The following is a 27662-nucleotide window of genomic DNA, read 5'->3' on the forward strand; positions in this document are numbered from 1 at the left end:
GATCAGGAGGCCAGTTATGTCATGATTTTCTGGTGCAGGTCAGATTCTCCAATGACACTGAGGTTGCTTAAGGCACCCCAGGGGCTAATGAAAGCTTTCCTTCCTGATGAAATGAACAATTGTAACTAAAAGCTTGAAGCACTCAAATTATGTCACTTTCCTTGTTCCAAAATTCTAATTCTGTTAAATGGGCATAATGTATCTTTCATGAGAATTCATTGCATCATTAATAACAGCATTTTTTTTTTTTTTTTGCCTGGTAGGATTCCCTGTTTTTATAAATGTGTGTTAAACAGCCCTTAAAACACTCCTGTGAATAGGATCTGTATTTCCTGCAAAATCACTCTCAGGTTTTTTTGGTTTGTGGTACAGTTTACATTGCATGTCTGTTCTTGGTTGCAAAGGTCTTTCTCATAGTTTAGCCTCCTGCAGGTAGTGTATTGATTATACTCCTGATGAACAGCAATGTAGTGATCCTTCACCTGGGAAATTGTTGGCCTGCAATGTGGTTTTGCAAGGTTTGTATTGCTGTCTTGTGTATTTGGATGAAATATGCAAAAAGAAAAATGGTCATTTCTGCCTGGTATTTTGCAGAATAGAGGGTGTAATATCAGTCAGGGCCACTCTCCCAAACTGAGCACTATTGAAAGAGGCTATAGTCTGTCTGGGAGGTGGTGAGGCTGTCAAGTATTAGCAGAATGTAACAGAAAGTGCATTTTGTGATGAATGTATCCTGACTTTCCTTTTGGACATCTGTTAGAGCAGCAAGGATTCTTGGAGCAAGCCTGCTGGCTGCTAGAAAAGGATGGGAGTAAGCAAAACTTGATTTTACTTATTGATTTATTTCTTGATTAATATTTCACAACTGCCAAGAAGTACACACAAGCTGGTCTGGTGTCTTTGACTGCTTGGTAAGCTCCTACCTTTGTTAGGTGCATGTTCCATACTCATACCTGTTCCCATTCTTTGATGTCCTGAGATGGTAGCTAATATCTAGGATTTCATTACCATATTTTCTGTCCTCCCTCCTGTGTGTTCTCTAAGACCTGATTTGTTCTTGATGTTGAAAAACTCTGGCTGTCGCACTGTCGATGGTCCTGTGGTAGCACGTGGTCTGACTGTATTTATCTAGAAATGCTTTATGGGCTGAGCTCTTGCACTGTGCCTCAGACAAATGTTTTCCCCCCGGCCCTTCTGTGGTAAACAAAGTTCTTTACATTTGAATACTTTAGGGCATGTAATTCTGACAACAGAGCTACGATGCTGAATGACTACCAGAACATGAAAACACTGCAAAATGACTGATAACACTTCAGCAGGAATTACTATTTATCTTTTATGACCTTAGGAAAAAGATCTGTATTAAAGCAGAGATGTTCCAGGAATGGTCAAGGAGCTTGTTTGATATGGGATGAAGGGCTTGTTAAAATGCATTAAGAGTTATGACAGAGGATGATTTCTTAGCAGTTGTATATGCTGCCAAAGAATTTTGTCGTTATGTAGCCAGTAAAAGTCCAAATATGCTAAGGTGACAAGTTACTGGAGGCAATAGCAACAAAACTGTAGGGAAATATACCAGCCAGGTTGCAGCTCATGCAACTTCCACAGTACAGATAAAATTTATAGATGCTTCCTATATCCTCAGAGGACGTATTAATTAGTGCTTCTCTGTCCAGAAACACGTGTAAACAACCCTCTGCAGCTCATGCCCAGCTCACCGACGACACCTTTGCAGCTCGTTTGTGCCCGCTGCGCAGAGCGCTACCAAAGGGAGAAACGGGATGCGGGGAAAACGCGCCTGAGGACGCTCCTCCGCGGCACAGTGTGCCTGCGGAAAACGAGCCCAGCGCGGCGGCCCGGTGCTGTGCAGCGGATCGGCGCTGTCCCGGCGCTGCGCTGCCTCCGGCCCGGGCGCGGCGCTGCCGCTTTAACGCGCGGCGGGGCCCGGGGCGGGGAAGGCCGCGGCGTTGCCGGGCGACGGCGGCGTCGCCGCGGGGAGCGCCGGGCTCCGCTGGCCCCGCTGGCTGCGCGCCGCTCCCGGCCGGGCAATAGCGCTAAATCAGCCCTGCCACCGCTGCCCCGGCCCGGGGCGCTCCGGCGCTGGCGCTCGCTGTTAGAAAAAGCTCCACACGGGACAGATGGGGAACGTGGTTTTAATCAGCTTTGCCGAGCGCTGAGAGGAGCAGCCGGCGTGAGGTGGGCGGCGGGGTAAGCACGGGGGGACGGTAGGAACAGCGCTCCTGGCTCCCCGGGGTGTCCCTCGGGAATGGCGCGGTGCGGGGGTGGCAGCTGCCAGGGAGCCGTGCGAGGCCCAGGTAAGCGCCGGGGGGCTGTAGGCGTGAGGTCCGGTCCGGCCAACTCGCCCGAAACCCTCAGCAGAGACTTTGAGAGGCCCAAGTTGCGTGTCCCGGTTTGCTGCCGTGTCCCGTATTCCTTGCTGTGACACACAAAGCCAGGTAACGCGACAGTTCCGGGATAAACTCCGCTCGGCCATGAGCCTGCGCGCCCTCGAGCCGGCCTAATCCCATGTCTTGGCTCGGCCCTAGCCGGCAAGGGTGTGCAGGTGGGCCTGCTGGCTGGAGTCTGGACGAAACATTCAAACCCTTGAAATCACTAGCCGGGCATCACCTCTGTTGGTGCAAAAGAGCAGGTTTCTCCTACGGACTGTGTCTGTTTTCTGTGGTTTGCAGATCCCGGCTGTCACCCACGTGTGGTTCGCTGGCCAGAAGACGTAGATGCCCCTTGTGACTGAGTCCTTGCATGGGCGTTTTGAGGATGAAACGCTACATAAACTCTTAAAGCACAGCACCTGAGGACATTGCTACCGACATGGACATCATTATTTATTTACGTTTGCTTTAATCAGGAGGAGCTTTTTTGTAAACATGAATTGCCGGGCTCTTTCCTTGACATGTCGTTTCTTGTTTCATGCTATTGAAACATTAATCTTAACTTATTATGACTCCTTTGTGTTGGTCAGCTCTCAGGGACATTTCCCTAGGCTTGAAAATGTGGGAGCTTTCAAGAATGTGTCAATCGTGCCAACTCAAGCCACTTGTGGGCTGCCAGACCGAAGTACTTTTTGTCATAGCTCAGTAGCTGTTCAAAGTATTATATCCTGCACTCAGAAGTTTTGTGTTCAGGAATGCCCATATAGGTCGTCACCTTCGTCCTACAAACCACTTCTTTCAGAAGGCCTTGGTACCTGTATCACAGAGGACAAGAGGGACTTGCATCCAGGGTTCTCCAGTAATGCTTCCAGTTTTATTTTTCATAATCACAAGGATTGCTTCTCTACTCCCCGTCTTCCAAGGCTTGGAGCTTCATTTACGTTAACTGTATGGTTGAAACCTGAGCAAGAAGGTGTAATGTAAGTAGTATTGAAGGTGTTTACTTTCCTGGCGCTCTTAAAAAAATTGATCATTGTAGTCACAGTCATTATTAGCAAGCTCTTTAAACTTTAAAAAGGTGTGGTGAGAAACTGTGACGTTTACAGAGCCGTATTTAGGTTGGGGTCTTCCCAGATGTCAAGACAATTGGCTTCAGTTTCATGGCATTGACTCAGATGATAGCTCAATGGCTTTCAGTGTTTGGAACTATTCATACATAATGTGCATGTATTTCTCAAAAAGAGAAATTTGTGTTTCCAATTCGCATTCCTTCTCAAAACTGCTAGAAAATTACATGTTCACAGGGTTGTGCTGTTGCTGCTTTCATGATGGAAAAAAAATTGTCTAAGATGTTAGGACTTCTCCAACATAAGTTTGTCTTAAAAACAAACACGGAAAGCCACCAAAATGTAGGTTTTGGACATATAAAAAAGAGGTCATAGTGTTCCTGAAGGATCTGGGGAATGTTGCCTGACTGGCAGACTGCGTTGCTGCTTTAACAAATGATTCCACTATTTAAACTGCCAGTGAAATTTCACTAGGTGCTCACAAAATAGAAGTGGCTAAACATGTTCCCTCTCCTGTTTGCCTACATGTTGCATTTTCAGGAAATACTGCTGTTAGAAGTGACCTTTCAGCTTGACTGGGCCTTACTATAATGAAAAACCTGCTTTTTGAAAAATGTATCCCAGATCCTGCAAAAAAAGTTCAGTCATCTATCACAAAATGCAGAGCCTTCTACTCTTTCATACCTTCATTGTGTAGGTCTCTTTAACATAAAGCACAAAGAGTATAGTTTTTTCCTTTGGACGACATGCCACAAGTGATTTTAGAATGTATTCTTAGAAGGTAGCTAATGATCTGCTTTGTTGAGGTGTTCTTGACACTTATTTTGCATGCTGATGTGAAATTGTCACTTGTCTAAGGGTAGCAAAGTAATCAGAAAAAAATAGAAATATCTAAAATCATAATCTAAAATTATAGTATGTTTTATGCAGTGGTAATTACCTTAAAAAACTTGACCTAACTGTAGAATTTGTGGTTATGGAGTGGAAATAAATGATATCTGCAGAGCAAAAGGGACTTCTGTGCTGAAGTTAAATAATTTCAGCTGGTGGTATGTGTAAAGGCATCCCTGGAGCTTTGGCCTGTAGTTTTCTATATAATGGTTGAATCTTGAATGTCAGAGAGTCCATTTCTGGTGTGTTCCCATGCCATGAATTCCTGTCCACACACGTGTGGGCTCATTGGAGTCTCCTTCATCAAAGCACATGCCTAACTTGAAGCAGAAGCATCCTGCTAATTTCCAAGCAAGCTGTTGCAGCAATGTGTTGAGTGAGATCTGTGAAAGTCTTTTGTCAGTGGGATAGGCTTTGATGCGTGGAGCCTAAAACAATGAAATGTTATGTCCTTAGTTTCAAATGATTTAGTGCTGTGAAGAAACCAGACTCTATTGATGACTGATAAGCCATGGACTAGTGCAAAAGATTAGCTTCCAATTGCTACTGTGTTAATAACTACACAGTGTACATATTCCTGTTCAGCGGGTTTTATAGATCACTTTAAAATTTAAATGTTTTTATTCAATTTTTGTAATAGATCACTTCATTCTTATGCTGTGTGAGATTTGCTGCTATTCAACATGTAGGAAAGACAATGGTACAGCCCAGTCCTGAAAACTGAAGATGGACAGCAGTTATTCCAGTGGTCAGGATGATATGCCACTGTCCAGGTGCTTTTGTTTCACTGGCACAGAAAGAATTGTGTTAATTTTTCTTTTTTCATAAAAGGAATACTGAACTCCAGTTGTGGTGGAACAGTTGTTGCACATGAATAGCCATTGAAGCTTGACTCAGAAGGCGTCTTACAAAAGAGAATAATTACCAGCAGACTAAGATGCTTTCTCTTTTCTTATATTGCTTTAGTGAGTCCTTCAGGTTGGCAGATGAAGTTTGACTTACTGGATGTCTTACATTTTGAAGTCCCTGGTGGGGAATTGTCCCTGTTACATGTCATCTGTGAGACCTTTTAAACCCCATTATCACAGCAGAGGAGCCTCACAGAAGTGGGATGCATTCTAACAAAATCTTTATTTTCCCACAAAGCATTAGGAAGATGAGCCAGAATGAGCTGCTCATTTTGCCAGAAGAATGATTGAAAGTTTAACAAGGTGTTTTTTTTTTACTGGCAAAGTGCTCTTACGTCAAGTACAGCATACCCCCTGTGTTTTGGACATGCCATACTAATGTGTTTTTGTGCTGAATTTTATATGGTCTGTCTGTGAGAGTGTGTGCTTAGGAAAGAAGCTAGGAGTGTTGCTGTACAGTATCCCATTACATCCTGTGACATTCAGTTAGGCATGTACCCATGTAAGAGAATAGCAGGATTTTTGTTAGAAGTTACTGTGCTGGCTGAAATGAGAGAGTGATGTGAGGATCCAAGTCTGAAAGCCCTTTAAAGATTGTACATAAGCAGAGACACCAAGAATTTTCTTCATCAGTTTCATATACCAAGTTTTCTATGTGAATCTAGGAGACAATACACTTTGACACAGAGAGAAGAGTCAGGTCATGTTACAGATTTATTTGAAGCCCTGATGTTCTTCTAAGATGTTTAGTAGAGATATTTGTAGGCATGCTTTTAAGTCACTGCATATTGGAAATATTGAAGAAAAACAAGAGTGAGAAAGCACTGACATTTGTACTCCAGTCTTTAAATTTTCGTTCCCTTTAGGCAGTAAGTGGGCAGAGTTCTTGCCTCTGAGTTGCATTCTAGCCTCATGCTTCCTCTCTTGCTGTGTGTACTCATCAGTTAATATAATTGCCTTCAGTAAGCCTGTGTGTAGCCTGTATGTAAGCATTAGCTCAATGTAGGAAACTGTATGATGATAGCCCTTCACAATGGAATGGGATAAGAATATGGGTACAAGCTTTGCATATGTGAGTAACCATTACAGACAGCTTATATCAATGTAGTGTGAACTGGAACAAGTTCAGATGCCCAGAAGATACTGGTGGTGTCAAGAAGTGAACTGAGATCTTTTACAAGCAAAAGGATCAGTAGGAATGGCCTGATTGTGAAGTGGGTAGCACATTGATTTTTTTTAAACTTTATTTATCTAAGGTACTAAAACCATATGGTACTACTTACTATCTATTCAGATGTTTTATGTTAGGAATTAGACTGAAAGGGGTATCTGATTTTGAACCAGTGCAGGTGTTCCCATTTGCTCCAGTTATTGTGTGGGCAGCACCAGTGCAGCCATGTTAGATTTTCTAGAATATTTTTCTCTTTGAAAGCTGACTGAGTGGATTTGTGTATTGGCTTTTTTTTTCCCTCCAACCCCACCACTGAGATGTATGTAGTCAGGTATTGGCTCTGTGGGACTGCAGGTTACCAGAAGTTGAAGACTTCACAAAGAATAGTGGCTTCTCTCTGTAATCATGGCTGGAATGGAAAATCAAGCTCAGAGTCAGAAGTAATGCCTCTTACTATTTCACCTATGATAGGACTAGTTTGGATTTTTTCTTTTTTCTTTTTCCTTCCCTATCTTCTCTTTTCCCTCTTGATTTTCCTCTTTTACTAGTAAGTCACAATTCACATTTGTTCTTTCAGTTTTCAAAGTGATGCACATCAAGGTCGCTTCCCTTCTTAAAGTCATGACACCTTTGGGGATAAAAACAATGTGGGGATGTTTGTTTTAGATAAGTAAAATAAACAAAACCCTGGATTATCCAATTATTGTTTATCCAGGAACTGGGTAAATCCAGTTCCTAAATATTTTGCTACTTAGCTGAGCCCTCCTTCACATTTATTATCTAACAAAACTAGCATGTTTACAAGCAAACAAAATATTGAAAAGACCAGTGGACAATTTATTAAGAAATGTGGTTTTAGTAAGGTTGGGAAAACAGAAGTCTTCATTTTGCAAGGTGTTTCATTGACAACATTCCAGCAGGCTAGAATAGTAACAGCAGGAATTAATTTTTCCTTGGAATTAAAGGTGAATTAGTGACTAGTGGCAGTATCAAAGAACAGCCTTTTTGATAGTTTTCTTTTAAAAATGCAGAGTAGATGAAGACATCAGTAGGTAAGGGTTTTCTGGTTTCGTTTTTTTTCTCTGAAATATGGGTAAGTAAATACTAATCTCATACAAATTTTATATGCTTCCGTCTTATGACTTAATGCACTAAGTTAGTCTGATGTAACTGTTAAAATATTAGATTTTTCATGGGTCAGTACCACTGAGAAATGTGTTTTTCAATCAGCTCAAGTGGGAAGCATAGAACTTTATAATTTTTTCTTGTATTTTTGATTGCTTTAATAAAATATAAACTTTTTACACAAGTATATGGAGCCTGTGCTTTCTCAGGACTCTTGACATCATGGTTATTGGATTGGCAAAAACATTTCAGCAGTTTGAAATGCAAAATAATTTGCTATGCATGGTATTCTCTGTACCTTATATGACATTATTGTATTTGCTATTGATGTGACTTCTTTGTGGGGAAAAATTTCCTAGTAAGTGTCTGGATATCCTCATTGCCTTGGTCTAGTTTCTTAGGTTAAAGAAAGACATTGCAAAGGGGAGAGTGCAGAGTAAACTGGTGTTATGGCTGCCTTACCTGTGCAGATTGGGTGGAAAGATGGAAGACTTATTAACAAAGCATGTAATTTGTACTGCTTTTTGTGGTTATATTGCATTTGCCTTGTTAGACTAAGGAAAATTAAAGTGCCTCCACGGGATGTACTAAGTTGCACAGCTTTGTATGAAAAGTGTGGCAGAGACTTGCACACTCACTGTGGTTTCTGTCATGGAACCTTCAAGAGAGGAGGCAAACTGGACTTCTCTTTCACCCCCAAATGAGCTGGGGTTGCCAGCACTGAATAAACAAAGCAAAACACAAAAAACAACCAACAAAAACCCCAACACAACCCAAAACCTTCACAGATTGAGACAGAAAATATCTTTGCTAAAGTTCTTTTACACTTAGTACATCTTGTGACTTTCACTGTCACTGAGCATCTTCTCAAGAGCTGTATTTTTAATGTTTATTTTAATACATCCTGGTTAGCATCACTTTACAGGATAGCACCTTGGCAAGGATGTGTATATGTGTGTGCCTCTGACCTTATGTTGTTTTTCTTGGTTATTTCCAAAGGTGTGTGATAGAAAAGGCTGTTGATGGGCAGACTGTGTTCAAACTCACAATCTCTGAGAAAGAGACCATGTTTTATTATCGCACAGTAAATGGTTTGCAGCCACCAATAAAAGTAATGACACTGGGGAGAATTCTTGTGAAGAAATGGATTCATCTTAGTGTGCAGGTAAGTAAAAAAAAAACGATTTAATATTTGTTGAAATACAACGTTTGTGTGAGAGTAATATAACTGTATAATTATAAAAGGATAAATTGGGGGATGTAAATGATAACTCTTGAGTCTCATAGGTAAAGATCTTAATTTGAAAGTGCATTTTGCTAATTTAGGACTGGAAAGAAATGCTGTGCCCATTCTTCTGAACAAGCAGGCTGTACAAAACTGAAAAATCTCACCTTTAAAAACATGAATGTGTGAGGTGAAGAAAATCTTTTATTAATGTTTTAGATACTTATATGTAACATTACTGATTAGTCTTGGGTCTCAGATTATTTCCTATAGAAGGGAATGCCATTCTCATCTATACATGCTAATGTACTTAAGTTATGGAGTTCTGTTCCATTTAATTTTAAAAACTTCTTACATAAGTAAAAGTGCACATAAGTAAATGTGTGAGTTTGTGCAAGATCAGTCAAGCTAGTAAGTTACAGAGCTATTACCTCTTATTATAGAAATATGATTCAGAATAGTCAGAGCACAATCCCTGTGTTCTAAAAGTCTTCTGTTGACATAACTTTTTAATAAGTGTACAAATATCCACTGAGGATAAAGCAAAATTGAGTTTGTTAAAATTTAAACTGTATGTACAAAAATCAGTAAACAAACACAGAAGAAATTAAAATTCAGTTATTTGCATGTCTTGTAATTCCCAACAGACACCCTAGTAAATTCTATTTGTGAGCCAAGTTCAACTAATAATTATAGAGCACAATTATCAGGTATTGAAATGTTTATCTTTTCCTTCCTTCATTTTCTTTATCCGTTCTATTAAATTTCGTTTGGTCTACAGCACAATCAAGAATAGTTTTGCTGCTTTCTTGAAACTTGCTAAAAGGTATTGACTGTGATTTGGATTTTTAGTGCTGATCTTGTCACTTGTAAGAAGTATCTAAGCTGACGTCTTGATTTTTTTGCAGTTTTCTTTTTTCCAGGATAACAGCATGGTAGTGTGAATAAGATTTTGGCTGTTGGATTAAAAGAGTGACCTTAAGGTAGAACTAATGAACTTTACACTTCAAGCACTCCAAGGGTGCTATATTACTGCTGTTGCTGTCAGCCACATTTTGTACCTCAGGAACTGCTAAAGCCTGGCACAGCCAAGTGAAAGTGAAAGGGCTGGTTAAATACACACACAGATCTTGAACTGCATTACAAAGGAATGTGAAGCACCCTGTGGAATTTGGTCCTTTGTTTCTCTGTAGAAAGACGTTCAACTCATAGCAGGAGTAAAGAAATATAGCTTCTAGACCCTTAAAGAAACTGCAGGCTTAATGCCTTTTCAGAGTTTCTGAGCTCGGGTAGAGCCTTCCTGTGCTTGGTGCTATTGTAGGATGCAACTTGCCATTAAAGATGATAGTGGCTGCAGCCTGATCTGGCTGATCTGGCCAGCCCTTGGCCTGGCCATCAAACTTTAGGCAAAGGTTGGATGGTTGATTTGTTTGTTTGTTTTTTAGCAGGGGACCAAAAGCATTTTTTCTTTTTTTTTCCCATAACGGACAATGACAACATGAGCAAGACCATACAAAAGTATGCAAAGTAACTTCCATCTGGAAGTGTCTGTGTCTCATACACCCAGATGCTAGGCAACAGACACCATGACAAAGGAGTGTGAAGTATTGGTTACAGATATGAAACTGAATTTAGAAAGAGAAAAAACATGGTGGGATGGCAGATATGTTTGGAATTCAGGTGTAAGAGCATATGCCTATTCAGGAATGATAAAAATGAAAGCTAAATGGTGGAATAGCACCAAATAGTAATTAAATGATAAGAGGGAAGGAAAGAAGAAAGGATAGCACAGACTGAAAATAATTTCTTTGGAATAAAATAATTCTAGGGGAAGAGAAGGCTAGTAAATTAATTCTGCTGAGGTAATCTAGGAATTTAAGTCCTTGGGTTTGTATTTAGATATGTAATTTGTTAGAGGGAACTACTGTTAAGAACTGTGTCATTGCAGAGACTTATTTTCCAGGCTGGGAAATTTAAGTTCTGCTAACAGGAGCAGGGCCCGAACATTCCTGTGTGTTCTGCTTGAAGGGTTTCTTCATTGAGCAGTTGCTGAAGCAGAAAGTCTGGGGATACCAGCTTTGTTAAGTAATGAGGGCGTTACAGAGGCGTAGGTCTCAAGAATAATGTTGAGCATTCATAACTAGAGTCAGATGAAACAGAAGAATAAACAGTTCTTTGGTTCTCTAGGAACACTTTTGGGTTTCAAAGAGAACAAACACATGCAACTACTTTTATGAAACAAGGTAAACTTTGGGGTCCAGACATGGAATGGAAAAAAAGCCTGGAAGTTTTTTAAAATTGATAAAATAGAATTAAGAGAAATTTTTGTCCTTAAAGGAAAAAAAATATGGTTATGTACTGCCCAGGCTTGTCTGTGTGAATAAGTACCCCTGCAGTTAGAGAGGGCAAAGAGTGTGAGAACTGGGGAATGGGGATGCGGATTCACAGAGAATGCTGTGTAGGATAGAAATAAAACTCGAAAGTGGTTGATATTAATTAGACTGTCAAATGGTAAAAAATTCTTACAATTTTTTTTTTGTGTAAGAAGGCATGACCTGAGTACAGTCAGAGTGTGCTTGAGATTAAGGACGATTTGAGTAAGACCCTCAAAATAAAAAAATACCTTGGTTCTGTTTTCAGGAGTCACAGAGCAAAACCAATCAGGGTAGCAGAAATTAATGTATGGAAACAAAAGTGATCATAAAGAGTAGAAACATGAATATGCAAGCTGATTGTGTACATGCTGCTGCAAACAGATGGTCTTTGTCCAAAAATTCTGGAAGAACTGGCACACAAAATCCTTTGACAAAGAGACATTCTGTGCAAAGCTACCAGTCAGAGATGGAGCCATAATGCTTCTGTTTGGGAAAGGTGTCATGTTGATGCCAGCGAGCAGCCAAGCACCTGGGCCCTCCTCACCCCTACTAGTGGAACAGGGGAGACAACAGAAATAGCAAAAGTGAGAAAAACTCATTAAAGAAAGGGGCTGGGAGAGGAGCAAATGATATAAAGGCAATCACTCCCCACCTCCCACAAGCAGACCACTGCCCAACCAATTTCTTAGCAGCAGGCCATCTTGGAAGTAAAATTCCTATCACCTCACATTTCTTCTTCTACCCTAGTTTTTATTGCTGAGCATGAGGCTATAGAGTAAGGAATATCTTTTTGTCCTAGCTGTCCCCCTGCCCAGTTTCTTGGTCCAGCCCTGGCTTACTGCTGAGGTGGGATGAGAAGTTCAACTGGGAAAAGAGAAGGTCTTGACTTGGGCAAGCTCTCTTTGGCAACAACTAAAATACTGATGTGTTCTGAATGCTGCTTTACCCCTAGATTTGAAACACAGCACTGGAGTGTTGTGAAAAAAAAATTACCTCCACCCCAGCCAGAGAGGAAGGAAAAAGGATCTTGGTAATGCAGACCTATGTCTTGACGCAGTGGCGTATGAGGATTTAGAAATGATCTTTGAAAAAATAGATAAAGATGTGGATCTAAATGAAAAAGGGGATAAAATGCAGTGTGGATTTCCTATAGATAGCTCATCACTGTCTAGCCTCTTAGCTTTTTTTTTTTGATGAGAAAGCTGATTTTCAGGCAAAGTAAATGTGTCAGATTTTGTCTATCTGGAGTTGAGTTTAGCATTGATGTGACAACCTATGAGAAGTTGTAGGGTCAAAGGGAATGCTCATGGGAAGGATTGCAATAGATACTGCTCAGAGGAACTTATAATCCTGGGGAGGGGGCAGGCACAAAACCAATTGAATTATTTGAGAATTAGTCCTTGGACCAGCCTTGTGTTTTATTTTTGTTAATGATCTTGGCAGAAATATTAAGAATTCCTATCATAGCAGCTGGTAATAGACATAATCAGAAAGGGAACAGATAGATGTTTTACAGGAAGAATGGCATGACCAAAAAGACTGAGGGAAGTGGCTTGAAATAAAATTGCTATTACAAAATGCAAAGTAGTGAACTTGAAACTCCTCTACAAAATTTTCTACTGTTCTAGTTGTTTGCAGTTGATGAGGATCAAGTCTTTCAGGCTTCTGAAAGTTTTAGGTTCCTAATGTGTGTTTGATCTTGATTTAATGATATTTTTAAGGATATAGTTTTAGGTATATGTTAGCAAAAACTCTGAAGGTACACACTGGAGTAAAAGATATATATAGCCTTAACTTAAAAGAATCTGATATGAACTGAAGTGAAACCTCAGAAAAATTGGCTTCTTAAAATCTTAACTTCTAAAGAATTAAAAAATTGAGCATAATTAAGGTCAATTGTGTACCATATATCTCTGCAAAGTGAAACCAATATCAAATTTATTACACTTACTAACAACAGCACCATTGTGTATTTTCTTTTTCAGTTTCACTGTTAAGAGTATTTCACTTTCTGTTTGATACTTTAGAATTTATTTAACCAATTAAGAAGAGTGGAGTTAAAACATGAATTTGCAGATACAGATGAGGCTGCTGAAACAGGAGATTCTTTGAGAACATGTCAGATTGATGTTTTTGTTTCATATTTAGTGTCTGAAATTATAAAAATACTCTTTTTGCTAGCCTTTATTTTGCCTGATCATATCTATGTAACTCTGCCATGTTTTGGCAGACTATAGCACATTAAAAGCTTTGGAAAGTAAGTTTAAAATCTAAATGCAGAGAGGTAACCGTGACTGAATTACTCTCCTGGGAGGAAAATGCTCTTAGAGTGCCTATTGAAATCAGCATTATCATTTCAATACATGTCAAATATGAGTCATTTCCTAGTTTAGGCAAAATTTCTTTATAAATCTTTAAATCTTCCAGTTCTTTCAAGAAAAGGTTAAAGTACTTATGATTTAATGAGACCGCTTTACATCATAACTGTTTGACTATCAAGAGAAAACTTGTCCTTTCCAATTTGTGAAATCCTTTTATTTTCTGCACAAGTTTTTGAATACTTTACAGTTTATTTTATAAGCAAAGAACCTGAGACTTAAAAGCAGGGAGGCAAACATTTATTCTATACACTCCCTATGTATGTCTCACTAAATACAGGGTGTTCTAAAATGTATGGTCCCTAATTTTAATAAGGACATGAGAAAGCAAGAAAGCATTTTGATTTAACAAACTGCTTTGATCTCCTCTTTGAAGTCATCACTTACTATCTATTAAGAGTAGTTTGTCAGGTCCAAGAAGGGAGTGGAGAGTTTGCATTAATTCTGCATTTGGGAGCTTCTTGTCTATTAATTGCAATTGTGTGTTGAAAATATTTGTGAGGATGCAGTCTATCCATATGGCTGGTGCTCTGCTCCTGCTAGACAGTGGAAATAAAACATGCATTACAGTCTGTCATGTATTTGAGTGTGTGTTTAAAGAACTGTTCACAGACACAATGAGCATGGAGCTGCTTCAGCATCTGTTCTGCTACTCTTGTAGGCCATTCAGGTACTGCTGCTGGACATGCAGCCTCTGTGTTCTTTGATATCCGTAAAACTTATTTTTTTTTTCCTGCATCCAGAGGTCCTACTATGATTCTTGCCTTTTCTCCTCGTGTTCTGTGGGTATTAGGATGCTGACTGTGTACATTTGAAAGCTCTGCTGTACCTTCAGCTTCTTGAGAAAGCAGCGTATTTCCAAGATGATTGATTCTACTCAAACTGTCTCTTAAACTACTTATTTTCTTGCCTGAGTATGAGTTTGAATATATTTGCAGATTTAAATTTGCAGTCTAACAGCTGCCTCGGAACACAAGGCAAGGAACTTTGCCTGGGCTAAGATTTTAATTTCAGAGAACGCCAAAAATACAGGTTTTGTCAATGCCATCTTGATTCCACTTCTGGAAATTGCAAATGTATTCTGTAATTGCAGTTGAAAATACCACTGAAATCTGCCCAAACTGTTACATATGGTAGGAATGGAATTAAATCTTTGTGTGGCCAGTACTGAGAGGAGGTGGTATTGAATGTTTTACAGAAGCTATGCCTTATTTGTCTAGAGAGTTTCAAGATTTGAAAAGCATCAATCTTCAATTTGCTTTGCAAGAAGTTTCTTTCCTTATACAAAAATAAATTGCAGCCAATTAAATTGTATTTTTAATAATGAAAACACTCCATTAAGAATGATTTGCCTTCTTATTTTCCCCCCAGTCTCAGAACTTTCTGTCCTGCAGGTCTCAGGTACTTTTGTGTGCCCTTGAATTGCATGGGGAGAAACTATGAGTTTGGAAGTGTCTCCTTGTGTTTTTTATAGTTGTTGATACGCTGAACTAAGAGGAGACTTGCTGGGTGCATCCACATTGTCACTTTTGTGTACAGGAAGAGTTCTTGTTGATCCAGGTTTGCCTTCTGTCTATTTTGAGTCTTGTTTTACTATTGAGATGCTTCCATTTGATTCCTTTTTGGAGAGACCAAGCTTGAAGTTGTACCGTGGATTATCACCATATAGAGCACACTATTTGCAATGTGGGCAGAAGGTCCTCCAGCAGGTAGTTCTTGGCTGCACAGTGTGTGAGCAGAAAACAGGCAACTGATTGCAGCATCTTTGCTGGTAACGATGGATTGCAAATACTGAACAATTGTCCTTTCTGCTTTATGCCGTGCAAGTTTTTATATAAATGTTTTCACAAGGTACTTGAAACTTTTTTTGACGAGTCTAAAAACTTCATGAGTACAGCCAAATAGAAGAGCTTTTGTTTTTGTGGGTTTGTGTTTGTTTTTGGGTTTGGTTGTCTGTTTTGGGTGTATTATTAATTTATTTTTAGAACTAATTTCTACCTTTGGTTCAGGTTTTTGTAGGTTAAAGACAGACTTAAATCAGTAGTGTGATCAAGAAATGGAAGGTGAAACTTTCAGGTTGTTCTTTGTGCAACCTCCATTATTTATGTGTGAACTCTGTCTTACATCTTGCGTTAACATCTGTGTGTGCAACAAATGGAGGGTGACATAAATTACATGTGTAGATCTTGTACAACACAAAATCCATGTGTGCTGGTGGCAGTTCAGAGGGGGAATCTTGTAAGACTTCACATGTATCATTTTCTCCTGGAAGCAAAGAATATTTCCTGGCTCTGAACAACTGATCGGGTTGTGTAGAAATTAGAAGGATCTGGGATGGGAGAGGGAAAGGAACTCCTCTTGTCCATTGTTTCATTCTAGTGCCTTGGCTCAGTAATGCTCTAATTTTTGCATCATTTAAAGACTCTGTTTGATAGCTGTCTAGAAAGCCTGTCTTGGAGTATAAAAGAAGAGTACATTAATAGGAATAACTTTGTTTTAGATGTATCATTGACTTATTTTCTGAAAATCAGTGGGTTTTGAAACTTCTTAAGCTGGACTGTCTTGAATAGTCACTAACTGACCTGTTTTTAGTTTAATAGTCTAATTATTTTTCTTTTAATTTACAAATTGGAATATGTATAATTATAGATAAATATAATTATGAATATATATTATATGTAAAAATAGATATAATTTATATCTTGGCAATGGACTCTTGTGGCAATGAGTTCCTCATATGGCATTATGGCTGTATGAAATCGTTCTTTATTTTAAATCTGCTGTCTGCCAACTTCTTTTTTTGCTGATTTCTTTTCCCAGTTTCTTTTCATTTATCATTCTTATGCTTTTTGATATTTTGATTATAGAACTTTATCACATGTTAAAATCATTCGTAAGTGAGATTTCTCCTTATATTGAAGCCATTGTGCATTTTGTTCATCCTCAGTGATATTTTCAGAAACTTTTGGGGTTAATGGAGGATGCAAGGGATAAAACTCCACTTGTTATCCCAGACATTTTGCACCACAAATTTCTAAACAATAAAGTTCTGTGGGCTTTTAAAAAATTTCTTTCCCAATAAAGAATGTTTCTTTTTTGTTCATTAGTGAGGGACACTCTATAGTAACTCTAAGACCACTTGGAGCAGCGACTGTTCAGAATTTAGTGTTATGTTTACATGGACAAGAATATTTTTCTTGTCTGCTACCTTGTGGTCAACAAGACATTTAGTCTGCTACTTTGCTGCCTGTTCCTTAACAATTTTGAGATCCTTTGTACCTTTGAAGTAAGCTTTGATTTCCATTATCTGCATGTATTCACTCCATCTTTTTTTCACCTCACTAACCACTTTTCAAGCTTGTACAAAAAGTTAGGGAGCAGAGATTGTTGGAGTTAGTGATAAACTACTGTCTGTGTGAAATGTGACCATTTAATCTCTTCCAAGTTTTAAAGTTTGAAACCTTCTTGGAAAGCCATTATGTTATATTGGTCAGTTCTTCTTATCCACATGCATCTTTACTTCAAAGAATTCAAATTGGATCTTGATTTCCTTCCACAAAAGTCATGTTGCCTTTTCTAGTGTACAGTATTAACCCATGTGCTTTTCCAACCAATTCATCCAGTACAGAAGTACAGACTTGATTTCATGGATTCTCAGAAGAAAGAAGAAATGATCCAAGACTTCTTCATGCATCATGTCTATAACTTTAATTTCTGCATTGTTCTTTTCTTTGTGTAGGGTTAATTGAAAATAGGTCAGAGGGTTTTTTTTTTGTTTCTGCTTCTTTTCTGATCTTCCATTGAATTTGAAGGTACTTTTTTTTTTTTTTCCACTGAAAAGGGCTGGAATACCAGGTTCTGTAGTATGTTTTAATACAGCCACCTCAGCTTCTTGATCAAAATTTGAGCTTTCTTTAAGGCATAGCAACACTTTTTAAGTGGTATGGTCTGTGTAATTCCTGACATTCAGGTTGAAACATCTTGGGCTTTAGATTTTAAAGACAGATATGTTTTGTTTTATATATTTTGTCATAATTTACAGTCTATGTGCATGCTTAGGACAGTTCTAGTTTAGATACTTGATTTTTCTCCCCCAACTTTTCATTTCTTTCTCACCTTGATACACAAATAAACTGCCTTTATTTGGATATAGGAGCAGCTGACCCTCCTTTGATTCTGTCTGTTCTAGAAAAGGGTTTTGATTTGGAATTGACCTAAATCCCTTCTTCCAAGCTCTGTTTGTGTGCAGAGTCATGCAGCCTTGCTTGTCTGACCCTTTGTGATACTGGCAGCATTTCAAAGATTGGCACTGGCTTTTTATCTTCTGCCTCCTGAATAAAGGCAAAATATTTTCGTCTCAAACCTCTCTTCTCTCCTTTCAGGTGGTGTTTAGGTGTATCCTTGCTATTGACTGATTGTAGATGGCCCATCTATCTTGTGAGGGTCATCCTTGTTGCACTTCTAAGCAAATCATGATGTGGTATTCAGTGGCAGCATACAATAAACCATCAACATTGCTCCAAATCTGACATTTTAGAACTTTAAAGTTCTGTTTCTTTACATTGAAATTCTTACCCTTGAAGATTTATCGTCAGTACTCAGAGGTATGTGCCTTTTTCTTTCCAGCTTGATGACCATGTCCCATGTGACTTGAGTGGTTCTTTAAATCAAGGCTGGTCAAAAGAAAAAGTCTGTTGTCTTTCTGAGCTTCTCTGGTTACTGCTTGCTTGTGCCTTATGTATGTACCTCTTGTCTGTAAGTCATGCACATAACAGGTTGCATTGCCACTCTTCTGCTGGACTTCTGAGTGCATTTAATTATGTTTGAAGGGCCTTTATCCTTTTTCTAAAACTGTGTTTATTGACATCCTTCTCTGTGCTGTTCAGTAATCTTTGTGGCTTTTCTTTGCCTTAACTTGAGGCCTGTGCTCTGAAGTGCTCAGGAGATCACTATGAACTTTATAAGTAGCCTCCCCTGGTCATCTCCTAGCCCATCTCTAGCAAAATGTAGTTGAGGGAGCTGATGCATAAACGATTTCATTTAACTTTTTCCAAAAATAAACTACTGACAATAAGCTACCAAAACACTGTCCTCCAAAGTCCCTTTTGGTCTGAGTGGAATTAACAGCACAGTTTGGATCTCTGCAAAGCTTGGCTGCTAAGATGCTTAGTAACTGTGGAAAAAAGCAGTTATTATAAAAAATGAAAATTGAAGCTTACAGTGAATTGCCATCAAAAAGAGTGTTGGAGAGTTAGAGTACAAAGGAGTGGTTGAATGACCATTTCTAAAGGACTTTGTGATGGATGGAAGAAAGCAGGGCACAGAGGAGGAGGGAAAGGCCTGAAGTAAGGTTGTGGGGAAGAATATGAAAAGAATCAAAGACAGACTTTTGTGGCTCCTTGACCATAAAAAGAAGCTAAGCCCTGAAAGAAGAGATGAGACTTTATTTGCAAAAATCCCTTAACTGGATACATGGAACTTTTTGTGGCAAGGCATTCAGAGGGCAGAAATAATTGCTTTCTTCTTATGTAAATCATCCCCCCAAAAAGACAGAGGAATGGATTTTCAACTTTTCAGTCCCAGCAGACCTGTTCAGTTCTGTTTTGTAGAATCAGTGTATTCTTGCATTAAATTTGGGAATTACTGAGGAGTCATAGTACTGAGAGGTGTAAAATGGTGCAAAATCTTCAGATATAATCAGTTTAAAAGACTAGAATTTAATATGCAGCTGATAGTGTCATAAAAGGTTAATAATTGTACATTAGTAACAGTGCCCCTCATTTGTGCGGGTATCTGCTTATTCTTTGACTAGTGAAGCAGAAGACTTTATTCAGAAGGGACATTTCATTTGACATCCACATCTCATCCCTAATTTACATGATTACAAGTAGTTCGTGAAAATTCTGAATCAGTGGTTTTACTATATTTTAAATGGAGGGGGCAGAGAGAAAATATGCATTGTTATGAGATTATCTAAAATGTACTTTCTGACCTTTTGCTTCAGTTAATTGTGGCAAGTCTGTGTAACTGTTTTAGCTACTAAAAAGCAGCTTGTTGAATCCTTAATACTTGTCTCCTTTCATGTTACTGTAGTGATCATCGAATGTTGGATCTGATTTCTTCTGTGATTTGGGGAAAATAGAATCATTATGCAGCAAGAAAGCAATTGTTCTTCATGCATTTTCAGATCTGGCGACTAGGATCCTCTCTTTTTTTTTTTTTTTTTTGTTTGGAACTCATTTACAGCATAGGTGTCACTTGTTAAAGCTTCCCATGTAAAAAGAATAGAGTTTGGTCAATGGTTAAAATAGTAGTTGTAGCAAAGCTTATTTCTACTTTCCTTCAGTTTCTAACAGAATCTCTATTTGCAGTTTTGCTCTCTTGGCTTCTCTCTGGCACTCCCCTGCCCTGATGTGTTCTGTCCTGAGGAATCAGTAACAGATTGATACAGCTCTACTGACCCTGGCAATAAAGGATATTGGTGCAGTGGTGGTTGGGGTAGAAAGTAGAATAGCTGTAATTAACCATTTTAATACTTCTTCATACTAATGAAATGCTTTCAAACTATGGGTCAACAAAAGATTAAGCGAAAATTGCCAATCTATACTTGGAATGATTACTCTGTGCAAAAGAATTGCTAATCTCCGATTCAATGTTGATTCTAAAGCAGTGTTTACTTTTTAAAATACTGATTCTTTAAAAATATAGTCCATTTCAAAAGCTGTCTCTTTTCACATGGATCTTTCTTTGTCTCCATCCTAGTTTATTAGATAATTGAATGTGGGTTACACCACTCAGTTTTTAATACAGTACTAAAATTACCCCATATGAAAAATGAACAATTTGTATGTTTCTTATTTTGGATCCTTCTGCTTGCTGTCACTTGCATTTTTGCATCTTGAAGGTTTTGTTAATGAAATAGCTCTTAGTTTTTCTTAGGCTTGTAAACTGCCTTATGGATCAGTCTGTGTTCCAGTTGCTTTTTGATTTTGCTGTTTAGGGTCAAATTTATATTAATAAATGGCTTAAACTTGAACAGAGTTAATTGTTTCAGGAGCATTTCAGGGTTCCTTTCCCCTTACACCCTCCCCCCCCTTTTTTTAATTTTAAATTTATGTTGTTCTTCAGGGAATTCAAGCTGAACTAGTGGATCTATGCACAACAAGAAAGACTTGGATTGAAGGAAAACCATTTCCCACTGAGAAGGGATTAACATTGTAGGAGATAGTGAAAAAGAAAAGTAAAGGAGGGCAAAGAGAAAAGCTAAATATCTTTTATACAAATGCTAGGAGCATATGTAATAAGACTGCTGAATGGGAGTGACATGTTTTCAAGGATAAGAAAGATATTATTGGAATAAGACAGACAACCAGGAAAATGAAGGGGGATTTAAAATGCCAAGATACACAGTTTCAGTGAAGGGAGAGCTAATATTAAGCTGAAAGAGATGTAACAATATTGCTGAGGGATAATACTCTATCTGCAGTAGGAAACACTCCTGTTCTCACCCCCTCAATTTTAATTTTTTTCTTTAACTACATTTTTTAAAAACTATGTTTAGAGGTTTGCGTGCAAGCTAAGGACAGTTTAGTGTAGTTGTGATTCTTGGCTGTTGTACCAGACTTGCTGGTGGTCAGAAAAAAAGCCCTGGCCATAAAAGTATTTAAGACAGGCAATGGTCCCTAAGAAAACCAGAACTTTGATTTGAAGAATGCTGGTGTACTGAAGAGAAGACAGTAAGGAGAGAGATTGTTAGAGATCAGTTATGATATGGACTGTATTAAAACTACAAATGAGAGCATGTTTCTGCTGTTGCTGTAAGATTGCTCTTTATGCTGTTAATGAAGCAGTGGAGAATACTGTCACAGTTATGGAAAAGCTTTAACTGTAAATCTGTATGTGGAGACAAGAAGCAAAATCAAATGATCAAAAATCATGAAATTTGAAATGGTTGTGGGGTGGGGGTTTGGGCTAGATGGAGAAGCAGCCCTAAAGTTATTGATTTTAGCAAAGCAAACTTTGAAGGAAAGCAAAATGCTCCTGGGGTTTTTGCCTGCAATCCTGTGATGAATGGGAAATCCACTCCACACAAGTAGAGAGTACATAGTATATAAAACACGTAGAGAGGTTGCAATTAAAATTCATCCCAGTTAAGTCAAGAAAAGGAAAGGCCGATATGGGCCTGAGGCAAAAGAAGGAAAGGCAAAGAGACAACTTGCCCCTCCCGACCTTATGCTTTTTCCTTCCCCTTCGCTGTTCTTTACCATTTCTTCTGCTGTCCCTTTATCTTCTCCAGCCCTTCTGTTTTAAGATAGTTCTGTCACTGTAGTCCCCTGATGAGGTTTCTTCCTCAAGTCTCTTGTTTTTTTCACACTGCATTTCTCAGAGTGTGGGCATAACTGTTCAGAGTGCTCATAACGTGGGCAGGAGTCTTTCTCCCCTCTTCTCCACAAAATCACACTATGCATCCCCTTAAACATGATTGCAAGCTGCATATAGTAGACATTTTTTTTCTTTCCTAACTTCTTTTATCTGTTTGTGAATCTGGGATGATTTCAATTCACTGTGTAGCAAGGGAAGCCCAAGCTGGGAAGGGGCAAGCATGGGAGAATATAACAACTGGTATAGATGGTGTGGAAATATGAAAATCTTTAGAAAAAGACACTGTGTTGTGCTGGCAGGATTTCTCTGAGAGACAAGAGTGAAACAAACACAAACATGGTTGCAAGTGGTATTCCTTTCTTTTGTGTAAAGTTAGGACACAAATTGTCTCTGCTTTTGGGATCCTTTGTGAGAGTTGCTTTATTGTTCAATCTCCCACATACACGCATTATCAGACATCTTGTTTCAAAGAACAAATGTGAGGAAGAAAGTATATTTAACTTATTTGAGGTCTGAATCCGGGCAGGTGTAAAAGGACATTGCTGAAGCTGAAGGCAATTTGTAGTAGCTGAAGATCTGCCCCTTAACTAATGCAAACAGTTTGAACAAATTTTGATCTCGAATTTTATTTTTAAAAGGTGAACAAAGATTATAATGGCAGAAGCACATTTTGGGGAGAGATTTAATGGGACATTAGTGGAAGATTAAATGGTCTATTTCTGTCAATCTGTAATCTCTCTTTTTTCTTTTTTAAATTGCAGTGATTTGTTAACTGTAGGAATTCGCAACAGGCAGAGAGGATGACCATGTGGTCTTACAGCATTCAGCTGATGCCCTGTTTCTGAACATGGTATGAGGGATCATAAAGTTTAGTTCCATGTGTATTGTGATGATAGTTGCATCTATATTTAAAGCTTTCTGTCACTGAAGCACTCTTGGTGTTGTCAGATGTCTATTGGACTGGATGAGCTGCAACTTCTTGCAATTGAATGTCAATAAGACCAAAGCAATTTTGGTTGATTCATAGCACCAGCTTAAGCATATTCACTTGCACAGATTACATTTGACAGATAGTTACCTTCAGCTGAACTCTGTGGTTAGAATCCTTGGTATATTCTTGACAGTGAGCTTAGAGCTGATGCCTTATGTTTATTTCATATCCTGTTTTTGCCTTCCTAATACTGCATGTGTATGTCTACATTTAAATAAACTCACAGCTGAAGTACTAGTCACTCCACTTGTTATCTCTGGACAGAATGTTGTGATGAGTCAATTTTGGTATTTAAGAAATGGTGGTTTTTTCCCATTTAGGCAGTTTTAATTTCAAAAGCTATCTAATGAAAGATTTTATTTTATCGGGAACTTCTGGAAAAGTGTCTGTCAAAGTCTAACAAGAAGAGGATAAGAAAAAGAAGAGGTAGAGGATATGCGCAAAGATGAAAAAGCATTATTCTCTTTGGAATGTTTTTCTGGTATTCTATCAGTTTTCTGGCCTGCAGGGAAATATAGTCAGCACAGGTGTTCTTACCCTATTATGTTAGTGAAAGTTAAAATTGTCTGGATTCTGCAACAAAATTGTGCACAGTGTCATCAAATACTCATGTGTGTTAGCATTCCCTATAAATTTTCCAAAGAAAGGCATCTTTTCTTGTAATTTCTCATAACAGTTCTAAAATAGTCTGGGTTAAAATAGTTTCAATCCTTGATTCAGTTAGTTGATCCTGTTTATGGTGAACTTGCTTGCATTGAAACTTCATTTGGAACATACTGAAGAATCAAAGTTTTGAATTATTTCAAACCATTTCTCTCTGTGGGTTTCTAGTCAGCTTAAAGCACCATCCTGATTTTTGAAGTAAAAATCAGTGATTTAACACCAAATGCCTTGTACATATATTGTTTCCACTCACAAATTCAGTTTCTGTTCTTAAAGGCAAGGGTGATTTTCCTATAGAGCTTAAGGAGGTTCTGAAAGGGAGATTTTTTAAATTCCGCCTCTCAGTGCATAATAGGATTGCAGCATCCTTGAGTTTTGATATGAATCAACCCAAAATAAAATACTTGAAATAAAATGTTTCTAGTTTCATATTTCAGGTAGACTGATGTGTTCTGGTGAGAGGACAGAATTGACTCTGTAGTTTTGGCAAGAGTTAGATAATGAATCACGGCCTAGAACTATATTGGCAGGTCTTCCTTCTAAAAATGACAGAGTGGTTAGAAGTGAAGGAATTTCCCCTAACCCTGGATGGTAACTTAAGCACCTTCTTTTTGAAAATCATCATAATAAAGTCCCACGCCATGTTGTTACTTATGTTAGTGGTGGCAATGAAAAGCTTTGAGCCCTCTTTGTTTCCTTCCTGTAAAATGCTGTTTGTCCTGAGAACTAAATATGTGCGAAAAACATCACATTGAAACCTCCATAGTAGCCAGGGTTGCACCTTGCCTCTGTCACCTTCTGTTCTTTTCCTTCAGACTTGCAGCTAAGTTGCTTCCAAGGTCTGAAGTACAGAGGCGTGAATTTGGGTTTGCCTGGGGACATGGAGTTCTTACAGCTCAAAAACTATGTTTTTGCCATCTGAAGCTAGTATAGTATTTGAATGTGGAAGGAGAGGAATTTAGAAATGTGAGCAAATAATTTAATAAGAGCAGATAAAATTGATTTTATTTTGTTTATAGCTTTTGCATTTGCTATTGGGCAAACCAACTAAAAACGGACTGAAGATTTGAAATTGTGACAGGATTGTAGCTGGAGCAGCACAAGCTTCACTGGCAAACTCGTCAGGCAGTTCTTTTGCTGGTGCAGAAGGTGCCATTTGTCTGTCAGTGTTATGCAGATAAATTGTCTGAGCTGGCTTGTCCTCTTGGATATTATTCTTTAGTTTCCACAGCCCTCCCTCCCCCAAACCCCTTGTCCCTATTAACATGGTTATTAGTGTCTTTGCTGGTCTGTTTGAGAACAAGTTCATAGACAAATTCCTCCTGACATATCCTTGTTCTCATATGTTTGCTACATAAATTCATTATCTCTTGCCAAGCTTTAGATCTGCCAAGTTCCCTCTGTTGTCTCAATTTTCATTCCAGATAAAAAAAAAATTAAATGCAAAGCACAAAACACTAAAAATGAACTATTTTTATTGTAAAGGTTGTAAGCTTTATCTCTGAGAGAGGGAAAAATAAAAAAAAGACCACAGGAGACTTTGATGTATGTAAAACATCTGCCCAAACATCTCTAGCAATAACGCCATCACAGTGATAGTTCTTATTCTTGACTTATCCATTCAGCTAAGGTTTTAAATTTGGTTAGGCTTCATTTTGTACTTTTTAAGGATGGCTAAGCCAGATGGGACTGTAGAAGCAGGCTCTTTACTAGTGCTGGTGAGTAATGTGTGGAGTAGAAGATGGCTAAGAGTGATGTGGTATCCTGACTCATCTGCAGAGGTTAAACTGTGGGAACCTCTTTAGTTTTTGAAGCAGTCATAAGGTGGGTGATAGATTACCTTCAGGGTTGGGAAGAGTAGAGGAGTTTTGGGGTCTTGGGGTCATAAAACTATAGAATATCCTGAGTTGGACCAGACCCACACAGATCATAGAAGTCCAACTCTTGGCCCTGCATAGCACCAGCCCCAAGAGTGCCTGAGAGCATTGCCCAAACACTTCTTGATCTCTGTCAGGCTTGGCCTGTGACCACTTCGCTGGGCATCCTGTTCCAGAGCCCAACCACCCTGGGTGGTGATGAACCTTGGGTGATGAACCTTGTCTGTGTCTGGCCTTCGTCTCCCCTGACACAGCTTCATGCCATTCTCTTGGGCCCTCTCTCTGATCACCAGAGAAGAGATCAGTGCCTGCCCCTCTCTTTTCCAGGTTAACCTGATTTGTTCCCTGTTTGTATTAGTGTTTGAGAAAAATAATACTTGGGGGCAAGAATCTGGTCCTACCTGTATTCACTGCATTTATCACGTTGTTTGGGGTTTTTGTTGCTGTTGTTTTTTTCTTTTTTGTTTGGTTATTCTTTTTAAAGCTAAATGTAAATATATAGACAAAAAAGAGGAAGTGAAAATTAGTCGAATAATGCAAAATGAGAATAAGACAAAAATGAGGGCTAGGGAAGGTTCCTTTAAAATGAATGTTCAAGGTATGTAAATTCTGCAATTTATTCAGTGAGGAAAGGTGTTGAATTGTGGCAGAAAGTTGTCTGCTGTTTCTGATTCATCAATTTAGGGATGCATAGGTGCTCAGATTAAAAAAAAAATATATGAAATGCTACAATAAGGTTTTTGGTCACTAGCTCTGCTTAAATGACAGCTGAAAGTAAGCCTGGATTCATGCTAGTGGTTTCATCCTGGTTTTTCCCCCAAAATTCTTTTGCTTAGTCCATATCACTGATCTTTCCTCTTTACAGAAAAATCATTTATGAAATATTAAAGCTGTGTGGAAGCCTTTGTGATTGCAGCTTCAGCAGGATTTGCAATTATGCAAGAAAATACTGAAATACATACCTGTGTGCATCTCCTCTCTTTGATATGCAAAAGCCCTTTACTCTTGCTTTATTAGCTGTTACATTTCTGTTTCTCACCTGCTTTTGCAGAGGAAATACATGAAACCACATGTCCCCCAGTGGTAAATATGCTGTAGGTCTTTATATGAGCAGGCAAAAGGAGCATATTGAGACAGGTTGAAGGTGAAAAAGATTTTTATGCTCAAGTTTCTGATTACACCATTATAGTAGCATCACTAATTCCCCTCCTTCCACCTATTGTCTTCTTTCCTCTGTTGTCATCAGTGGCCACTGTTGATTTGTTGACTCTATTAAAGTATTCAAGGAAGCCACAGGCCTGTCATTTTGGTCATAACCTTAATCTGTTTTCTCACCTTGGGAGAAAATGTGTTAATACACTGTCTGTTTCTATAGAATGGACTCATTGAGAAAGTTCCTGACACAAATCTGCAATACATTTAGAAGGAAAAAAGGTTTTCTGAATCTTGATTAGTTTAACAGATAGCAAGCCATATTTAGCTGGAAATTTTTATAAGAACCACACCAAATTAAGTAACAGTAAGCGATTGTAATGGTATGTTGTGTAGTAATTTTTGAGCTGGGTGAGTTGCAGCTCCTCCTCATTTCTCATAATCTCTGATTCCTTGTTATTTCTGAATGATTAGGCAAATCATTTATGCTAACTTCTGCTTTAATGTACATCTCTGTAAAGCCTGTGTAACTTTATTGATTCTGGAGTTGCTTTAGTTTTTAATACAAGTAAAGGGAGGGGTCATTCCTGCTAGCTTGCTGATTTGGAAAATAAATTGAGCTTCCCCCCCACCTCCCCATTTTTTTCTGCCTTACAGATAAATGGTATAGCTACCTAACTGCTTCTCATAAAACATTTTTAAATTCTTCATATTGTGTATCATCTTCTTTATAATAGTTGTTTCTAGTTCTGAGTAACTGCCTGCTGTGCAAATAGGGCGTATTTTAAGGAAAATGAAAACAGACTTGCGTTTTCTTACAGCTTATTTTCTGTTCTCTTATTTGGGGAGTATTTGGTTATTTTTCTTGTATTTCAGAAACTGACATTGTGTTTTAGTTTGTATTAAGTTTTTAAATTTAACTTGCATTTGCAAACTAGCTAAATTTGCATCTTTAACTTAAAAATTTGCTTTAAAATTTTTTAGTATACAGATAAATGGTTTTTTGAATAATCTTGTTCATGTCAGTTATATATTGCATATCCCTGAACTGCTTCTTTTTAATCTTA

The 27662-nt window shown here is 38.5% G+C and overlaps 1 protein-coding gene across 8 annotated transcripts in view; it reads left to right on the forward strand.

Moving 5' to 3' along the window:
• The first annotated feature begins 1979 nt into the window (after positions 1-1979).
• USH2A (usherin) overlaps positions 1980-27662 on the forward strand; it is a 373983-nt gene continuing 348300 nt past the window's right edge. For 6 of the 8 annotated variants that reach the window (XM_071426043.1, XM_071426058.1, XM_071426066.1 and 3 more), the window contains exons 1-3: positions 1980-2208; positions 2691-3370; positions 8552-8717. In XM_071426043.1, coding sequence (XP_071282144.1) covers positions 2886-3370; positions 8552-8717 — 651 coding nt within the window. In that variant the 5' untranslated portion in view covers positions 1980-2208; positions 2691-2885. Of the gene's footprint in view, positions 2209-2690; positions 3371-8551; positions 8718-27662 lie in introns of those variants that run through there. The other 2 variants (XM_071426050.1, XM_071426100.1) reach the window with 2 other exon arrangements.

The sequence above is a fragment of the Agelaius tricolor genome, unplaced genomic scaffold, assembly GCF_023055355.1.
Source record: "Agelaius tricolor isolate 1412-34295 unplaced genomic scaffold, bAgeTri1.0.p SCAF_1, whole genome shotgun sequence".
In the NCBI taxonomy this organism is placed as follows: domain Eukaryota; kingdom Metazoa; phylum Chordata; class Aves; order Passeriformes; family Icteridae; genus Agelaius; species Agelaius tricolor.